Genomic DNA, 9,159 nt, shown 5'->3' on the forward strand with positions numbered 1-9,159 from the left:
ATACAACTATCAGAAGATGTAAACCAGGTAAAGTAATGAGTCACTCTGCAAGTTTAACTAAAGTTTTCCACCTGTCTAAATGTTTCTTCTGGCTATTTTTCACGTCGCAATTAATTTTTTATTAAATCGATTTAAATCGTCACCTGTTTGAATCGATTTAGATAGATTTACGATAAATGGTTACATGCCTAACATTAACCCTTCATGTTCCAGACTGTTGGAGGAACATAGTCGGCTGCGTTCCACCGTTGCCACGGCGCCCGTCGACGCCCTGGACAGAGAGGGGCGGAGCCTGCTGCAGCGCATGCGCCTCGGCCCCGCCCACAGTGCATCGGGCGACGCCCCTAGCGACGGCGGCGGCGGTAACCACGGTAACAGCTGGCTGTCGGGCGGGGCCGACTTCCAGAGCTCCGCCCCCAAGGTATTATCTCTGCTCGAGCGACTTCAGACGGCGAGGACACACCTCCTCCAGACCTGGACCAATCACAAGCTGCACCTGGACGAATCTTTACAACTACACCTGTTTGAGCAGGATGCTGCCAAGGTCATTAACCACACCCCAATTAACATAACCACACCCCAATTAACATAACCACACCCTGATTAACATAACTACACTCCATTTAATATTAACCACACCAGAGGTCGCGTTAGACCAGTAATTGCCGGTTTTGACCGATATTTTATGACAAAGACTGGGAAATATAAATCTCTCCGGATATCCTGACCCGTTGACAATGACACGGCAGTTCATTATAATATCAATATAATAATATCGCAAATCTCTCTCTCTCTCTCTCTGTGTCTATGTCTCTCTACCAGATGTCAGAGTGGATCTCTCACAGCAGAGAGCTGTTCATACAGAGTGTGTGTGAGGTCGGCCTGAACCACCAGCACGCCCTGGACCTCCAGAGAGACCACGCCCACTTCACTGTCAACTGCATGGTATGACCTTTGACCCTAACCCTAACCCATGACCTTTAACCCTAACCCATGATCAACACTTAACTGTTAACTGTGTGTGTGTGTGTGTGTGTGTGTGTGTGTGTGTGTGCAGAACGGCAGTGTGAACGTTGACAGCGTGGTTGCCGTGGCAGCCAGGCTGGGGGAGGCGGGGCATTACGGGGCGGAGCGCATCGCGGCCGTGTCGTCGCGGTTACAGGACGACTGGAAGGTCATGACCTCTGACCTGGAGGAGAGGAGCAACACCCTCGCCATGGCAACCGGCTTCCACCAGGGGGCGGAAGAGGTGAGCAATACCACAAACAGCGTACAATGACTGGTCTTCCCGAAAAATTACCATACTTTTTGGCCCGAAAACCCGGAAATAAACTGGGCCCTTGGGGGGTTCCAGGGGGTCCCCAGCAAAATGTGTTTATATATATAGTACCTTTATTAGAAGGATAACCCCTTGAGATGTGTCATCTCATTTTAGAGAGGGTCCTTATGAAAAAATTACAGAGAATACAATAGACAAAACAATACAACAAATACATCCATGCATACTGTACATAAACAGGACAAAATAAACTTGACAAAACAAAACAAAACAAAACATAAGCTCTCCTGAAACTGGCCGCTCCCCCCCCACCTGAACACCCACAAAATAACAGACTTCATGCATTAATGATGTAAACATGTAAAGCTAAATGAGCAACAACAGGAGTAGCAGCTACAGACATTGCATACATGCACATGCGGTAACATGCAATGACATGCCCATGCACATACACATAATACAAACATGCACATGCATCATGGAGATGAGATTGCAGTATATAACTCATAATTCACAGGTCAGATTGTAGGAGACAGAAAACAATCACAAACAAAATTAGAAGCAAGAGCTGGTTATTTTCAGATGAGTAAAAATGGAAGCTTTAACAATATTGAAGGAGTTAATGGATCTAAGGGAACTGGGGAGATCGTTCCAATCGGATGGGGCTTTATATTTAAAAGCACGTCGACCAACTTCTTTATATATATATATATTCTTTATATAGCATCACAATCATTTTAACCACTTTAACCTTTTATACTTTGGCTGTTCAAAAATAGCAGATCTGCAAGCTTATAGTGCGGCACTCGGTGCCGCACTATGAGTTTGCAGATCTGCTATTTTTTTTAAATCGTGAAAATGTGTGCAAAGCTTTGAATATATATACTTTTTAAAGCGAACATTTGCAGCTAAAATCTTTGCTTCTGAGGGGGGTCCCTGGAACAACATATTTTGAGATGGGGGGTCCGTGAACAAATACATATCATTTTGGGGGTCCTTGACATGAAAAAACTTGAGTACCACTGGTCCAGAGACCATGCAGCTAGCTTTATTGACCAGCATGTTCTCTGTCTGTCTGTCTCTCTGTCTGTCTGTCTGTCTGTCTGTCTGCCTGTCTGTCTGTGTGTCTGTCTGTGTGTCCAGTTCTTGTCTCAGGTAGCAGGCTGGGTCCAGGTCAGTGAGGACAGTGCGTTGCCTTCAGAAACATCAGAGCTGGAGTCGGCCAGTCAGAAGCACCAGGACCTCTATGAGGACATCTCATCTGCATACACACAGGTTAATATGTTTATATTCATATTTAATATGTAATGGACCTCTATGAGGACATCTCATCTGCATACACACAGGTTAATATGTTCATATTTAATATGTAATGGACCTCTATGAGGACATCTCATCTGCATACACACAGGTTAATATGTTCATATTCCTGTACATATGTACATATAGCAAAACAATTTACAAGAAAAACAAAACAAATGTTATGCAACAACACATCATAAAAATTCCGTTATAAACAGAGAACAATGAAGGAGAGTATGGACCTCTAGCCCTGATGGTTTTTATCTCCTACCAGGACCTCTAGCCCTGATGGTTTTTTATCCTACCAGGACCTCTAGTACTGCTGGTTTTATGTCCTACCAGGACCTCTAGTACTGCTGGTTTTATGTCCTACTAGGACCTCTAGTACTGCTGGTTTTATGTCCTACCAGGACCTCTAGTACTGTTGGTTTTATGTCCTACCAGGACCTCTAGTACTGCTGGTTTTATGTCCTACCAGGACCTCTAGTACTGCTGGTTTTATGTCCTACCAGGACCTCTAGTACTGCTGGTTTTATGTCCTACCAGGACCTCTAGTAATGCTACTTTTATGTCCTACCAGGACCTCTAGCCCTGCTGGTTTTATCTCCTACCAGGACCTCTTGTACTGTTGGTTTTATGTTCTACCAGGACTTCTAGCCCTGATGGTTTTATGTCCTACCAGGACCTCTAGTACTGATGGTTTTATCTCCTACCAGGACCTCTAGTACTGATGGTTTTATCTCCTACCAGGACCTCTAGTACTGCTGGTTTTATGTCCTAAAATGTGTGTGTGTGTGTGTGTGTGTGTGTGTGTGTGTGTGTGTGTGTGTGTGTGTGTGTGTGCGTGTGCGTGTGTGTATGTGTGGGCGTTTGTGTATGCGTGTGTATAGGTCAGTGAGAGCGGTAAGGCGTTGTTAGACGTTCTTCAGCGTTGCCCGGCAACCAGCGACCCCGATGGCGACGACGCGGGCGCCAAGCCCGACTTCAGCCCCGCCTCGCACGGCATCATGGGAGTTCTGCACGAGGTCATGGAGGTAAGACGCTCACGTCTGATTGGCTAACTGCTAAACTTAACTTAAATTTATCGTCATGGCAACATCAACATGCACAATATTGTTGTGTGATGCTGTAGTACAGGGGTCTCAGCCCAAGGACCCCCTAGCTGAGGGAGAGATGAAGCAGGGACCCCCTAGCTGAGAGACAGATGAAGCAGGGACCCCCTAGCTGAGGGAGAGATGAAGCAGGGACCCCCTAGCTGAGGGAGAGATGAAGCAGGGACCCCCTAGCTGAGGGAGAGATGAAGCAGGGACCCCCTAGCTGAGGGAGAGATGAAGCAGGGACCCCCTAGCTGAGGGAGAGATGAAGCAGGGACCCCTTAGCTGAGAGAGAGATGAAGCAGGGACCCCCTAGCTGAGGGAGAGATGAAGCAGGGACCCCCTAGCTGAGGGAGAGATGAAGCAGGGACCCCCTAGCTGAGGGAGAGATGAAGCAGGGACCTGCTTAGAATGTAGTTTCAGATTCAACTTTTTTTGTTTACTTGATCTGCTCCTTTTTCCTTCTGCACCTAATATACCGCTTTGCCGAAAATAGCAGATCTACAAGCTCACAACGTTAAAGGTTAATGTAAAAAAATATCGCACAAATATTTTGGCGGACCCCCTGTAGTAACTCTGAGGACCCCCTAGGGGTCCCGGACCCCCTGTTGAAGACCCCAGCTGTAGTATGATCAAGTAGGGCGTTGATTGATTGATTGAAATTTTTATTAGGCAAAATAATGTAAAACAGCTCAGTTACATTTATAATACCTTTTGTCTAAAAGGTCCGACCAAACAAGTCCTTGCGGACTTGTTTCTGTTGGGGTCCTTGAGTTAACACAATTAACACACCGTTAACACATTCAATGACAGGTGTGAATTCATTCATTCATTCATTCGTTAGTTTGTTTGTTTGTTTGTTTGTTTGTTTGTTTGTTTGTTTGTTTGTTTGTTTGTTTGTTTGTTTGTTTGTTTGTTTGTTTGTTTGTTTGTTTGTTTGTTTGTTTGTTTGTTTGTTTGTTTGTTTGTTTGTTTGTTTGTTTGTTTGTTTGTTTGTTTGTTTGTTTGTTTGTTTGTTTGTTTGTTTGTTTGTTTGTTCGTTCGTTTGTTCGTTCGTTCATTCATTCATTCATTCATTCATTCATTCATCCGCCACTGCCAGCAGGTTTTACCTTATTTTGAGTGTTTCTGACGATCCACAGAAAAACTATTCAACTCAGATGTAAACAAACAAACCATGTCTCTGTGGAAAGACCAGTCTCTCATTTTAACCGGAATAACAGACATTGTAACCGTGATGGTCCGTTCTGTAGTGTTGAATAATGGTTCGTTTTCACCCAAAACATAATCTGGGAAAAATAAATCTGAGATAAATGTATTTTTATAAATGTGATAACATCGTAGCGGACGGAGTGGACATGTTTTAGATGACGTCATTTCTGGGTGGATCCTTCTCAAGGCATCATTCATAGGTCGGCGAAGAGTGCCCTCTAGCGTAATCTCAAAACACCATGATGACGTATTTGGCAGGCAAGCGTTGGATTCGAGTGGACGTAACATTACGTCCCTGGCAGTGTGTTAATGGGTTAAAAGTTGGCCTTGCCAGTTACCACCCATGTTATTTTTTGTTAAACAAAATGCCAGACGCCAGATTCAATTAACTCACTTTTTTAATTATGGTTCACTGACTTTGTTTACTGACTTTCAGACGATCGTTTACCGTTGTTCACTTCCTGTTTCCAGGGTCACCATGAGGTCGAAGGGGCGTGGCAACACCGTAAGCTCCGCCTCCACCAGCGCCTCCAGCTGTGTGTGTTTCAACAGGATGTCAGACAGGTCAGACACACGCACACGCACACACACACACACACACACACACACACACACACACACACACACACACACACACACACACACACACACACACACACACACACACTGCGTTTTATGAGCAGGAGGGTGCTTTGGATATCATCTTCATAGCACTAGCATGCAGATTATCCCGTGCACCAGTGACAAACAGTTGCCTGTTTAATTAAACGACACTTGGTCCCCCTATGATTCAGTCCAGTCCCATTTTTTCGGTCCAATCGCACCTCATGGTTGGGTCCATGCTCGATCCCCCTCCCCCTCCCATCCTCTTTTCAATACAGTAGTATTACACATGATAGTAGTAGTAGTAGATAGTAGATAGTAGTATAATGCCTAAATTGCAATTGTGTGTGTGTGTGTGTGTGTGTGTGTGTGTGTGTGTGTGTGTGTGTGTGTGTGTGTGTGTGTGTGTGTGTGTGTGTGTGTGTGTGTGTGTGTGTGTAGGTGTTAGACTGGGTGGAGCAGCATGGAGAGGTGTTCCTGAACAAACACAGTGGAGTAGGGAAGTCTCTGCACAGAGCCAGAGCTCTGCAGAAACGACACGATGACTTCCAGCAAGTAGCACAGGTAACACACACACACACACACACACACACACAGGTAACACACACACACACACACAGGTAGCACGCACGCACACACCAAACTACAACCTAACGTCTTATCAAGTCCTATAAGACGGTTTCCAATGGTTTTTAGATCAGGGTCCATGAATTGAATGAAAATTAAAACATAGAATGAATCGTCATTGTGACACATGCAGATGAACGGGAACTTAAAGGGATTTTTCACTTTCAAATAAATCAAATCACGCCCCCCTCACACATTAGAAGGATCAGAACCAAGGACGGGTTTTTTCAATGAATCTAAAATGGTTAAAATGAAGTTACAAACATGTGATAATATATAGAATACTGATACTGACCAACAACAAAAACAAATTTACCAGCATCAATTATTTATCAATAATTGATAAATCATCAAATAAAATCATGAACAATAACAGACTTACCAGCATCACGCACGCACACTAAATATGTTCAGATGGGGGGGGGGGGGGGGTCTGTGGCCACAATACATGTTACTGTGGGGGGTCCTGGACATGAAGATGTTTGAGATCCACTGATCAAATCTACTCCAGGACACCAGGAGCAGTTTGTTTTGTGAAGAAACGTTTTTTAAGTTGTTGGAGTTTCACTGTTTTACTTTATTTACCTGACTTACCGTGTCTTCTAACTTCTCTACTGTGTGTGTGCGTGTGCGTGTGCGTGTGCGTGCGCGTGTGTGTGTGTGCATGTGTGTGTGTGTGTGTGTAGAACACGTACACCAATGCAGAGAAGCTGTTGGAAGCAGCAGGACAGCTGTCTCAGTCAGGAGAATGTGAAGAGTCTGAGATCTATGATGCAGCGAGACATCTGGAGCTACGCATGCAGGTGTGTGTGTGTGTGTGTGTGTGTGTGTGTGTGTGTGTGTGTGCGAGCGTATCTGATCGATCGACGACGCAATAAAGAAATAGCGCTAGATATCTGCTAGCACCAAATCTGGTGGTTTTAAACTCTCTAAAGAGATCTAAAATGTTTTGCTTACGTCGACAAAGTTACTTCAATGGACTCACTGCTCTGTTTGGGCTGACATGCTTTCTTTACGAGGCAATGTTGTGACGCGTCTACAACGTGAAACATTTCAATGTTCAGTCACGTCTGATTGGATGAACGTTTCATCCTCATTATGAACGTTTCTTGAATTCTGACAGAGCAAGTCAATTAACACATCACCCGCCAAGGTATTAAACATCGTTTGTTATCCCCTTGCCACCGTAATTACCTTCATCCAATGATATTTGAAACGCTGTGGAAGCGACATTGTGTTCCAAAAAAACAAAAACAATAGTCCCTGTGGGTAGGCGGAGGGATCTGTGTATCCATAGGAACGACAACATTCCAACCGCGATCCGCCATTTTGGGGCTTTGGCCCCCCCGCTGAAAACGGTGGTTTTTCAATGCAAAAAACAGCAACTGAGTTACAGTTGTTTTTCTGTAAATCCCATCGTCAGGGCGGATGGATGTGACGTTTTTTGGAATGAAAATAGCAGATCTACAAGCTCACAATGCGTCGCTGTGAGCTTGTAGATCTGCTATTTTCAAAAGATTTTAATACATTTAATACATTTGTGAAATGTATGGGACATGGGACAAAAACATGGGACATTCTGCATAAACTTTCTACTTTTGGTACTTTAAGTACAACATTTTGATACCAATACTTTGGTACTTTTACTCAAGTATTGCTTTCATTACGGACTTTTACTTGTAACCTAAGTAAAACATTTGAGTACTTTTTCCACCTCTGAAAGTCACCATAGATTGATGGATCCCCAAAGTGACTGGATCTCGGCGTAGGCCCGTTTTTCGGTCCACGCAAGACCAGTGTGTGTTTATAATGAGTGTTTATTAGAAAATGTGTATCGTTTATTGTGTATTTCCAGGAGTTCATTCAAAGAGTAGAACAGAGGAAGGTTCTGTTGGACCTCGCTGTGTCCTTCTACACACACACCAAGGAGGTATGCACACACACACACGCACACGCACACACACACACACACACACACACACACACACACACACACACACACACACACACACACACACACACACACACGCACACCAGTTAGTCTTGTCTCTTATTGTGTGTGTGTGTGTGTGTGTGTGTGTGTGTGTGTGTAGTTGTCAGCATGGATGGAAGGTCTACAAAGACAGTTGTCTACAGTGTGTGTTTGTCCTGAAACCGTGGACGCACTGCAGGGACTCATCTCCCAACAGACACTACAGCAGAACAACACACAGGTAACTACACACTAACTACACAACACAGAACAAACAAAAGTAATAATAGACCATTGTGTTTGTGTCCAACTGGGATGGTTAAGGTCTTTTAAATCTTCTCTAAAGAGAAGAAAAAATATATGTCATCGCGACCCCTGTTTGCTTTTTACAGGCTGTTGAAAATAGCATGTCTGGCCAAAAATACACAGTAAAACACAGGAGGCGAGATACAGGCCATTTTCCAAATACGTTAACCAGGAAGTGAATGGAGCGGTACATCTTGGGATCACGTGATCTCCTGTTTCTGTGTGCATCTGAGGATGACATGCTCAATCATTGTTAAAGTCGTCCTTGGAAGTGAATGAATTAAGTCTAGTATTAACTAATAAGTCATATTAAGTCTGGTTTTAACTAATGATAAATCATATTAACTCAGTTGTCTGACTCTCCAGGATGCTGCGCTGAGTGTCATCAGAGAAGGAGAAGACCTCATCCTGCAATTAAGGTACACACACACACACACACACACACACACACACACACACACACACACACACACACACACACACACACACACACACACACACACACACACACACACACACACACACACACACACACACACACCCACACACACACACACACACACACACCCACACACACACACACACACACACACACACACACACACACACACAGTAGTTTGAACAGACCATGGCCAGGGTGGTAAATGTCCCTGATGATACTCTCATGTATATCCTGGGGATGGGGCTCTCCACCCACCGTGCGCTGTGCCGTGCGCACCGCTCTCTCTAGTGCTTTGCGTTCAGCGGCGGTACAGTTGCCAAAC

At 44.4% G+C, this 9,159-nt stretch overlaps 1 protein-coding gene across 1 annotated transcript in view; it reads left to right on the forward strand.

The window, feature by feature from the left end:
- The window catches only part of LOC308080963 (kalirin-like), a 103,074-nt gene that overhangs the window by 13,276 nt on the left and 80,639 nt on the right, over positions 1 to 9,159 (forward strand). Inside the window, exons 6-16 of the mRNA XM_080423103.1 lie at positions 214 to 544; positions 823 to 945; positions 1,058 to 1,249; positions 2,423 to 2,554; positions 3,472 to 3,615; positions 5,359 to 5,451; positions 5,932 to 6,054; positions 6,804 to 6,920; positions 7,973 to 8,047; positions 8,211 to 8,330; positions 8,762 to 8,814. Coding sequence (XP_080279229.1) covers positions 214 to 544; positions 823 to 945; positions 1,058 to 1,249; positions 2,423 to 2,554; positions 3,472 to 3,615; positions 5,359 to 5,451; positions 5,932 to 6,054; positions 6,804 to 6,920; positions 7,973 to 8,047; positions 8,211 to 8,330; positions 8,762 to 8,814 — 1,503 coding nt within the window. The remainder of the gene's footprint in view (positions 1 to 213; positions 545 to 822; positions 946 to 1,057; positions 1,250 to 2,422; positions 2,555 to 3,471; positions 3,616 to 5,358; positions 5,452 to 5,931; positions 6,055 to 6,803; positions 6,921 to 7,972; positions 8,048 to 8,210; positions 8,331 to 8,761; positions 8,815 to 9,159) is intronic.

The sequence above is a fragment of the Gymnoscopelus braueri genome (assembly GCF_963280865.1).
Source record: "Gymnoscopelus braueri genome assembly, chromosome: 24".
Classification (NCBI taxonomy): domain Eukaryota; kingdom Metazoa; phylum Chordata; class Actinopteri; order Myctophiformes; family Myctophidae; genus Gymnoscopelus; species Gymnoscopelus braueri.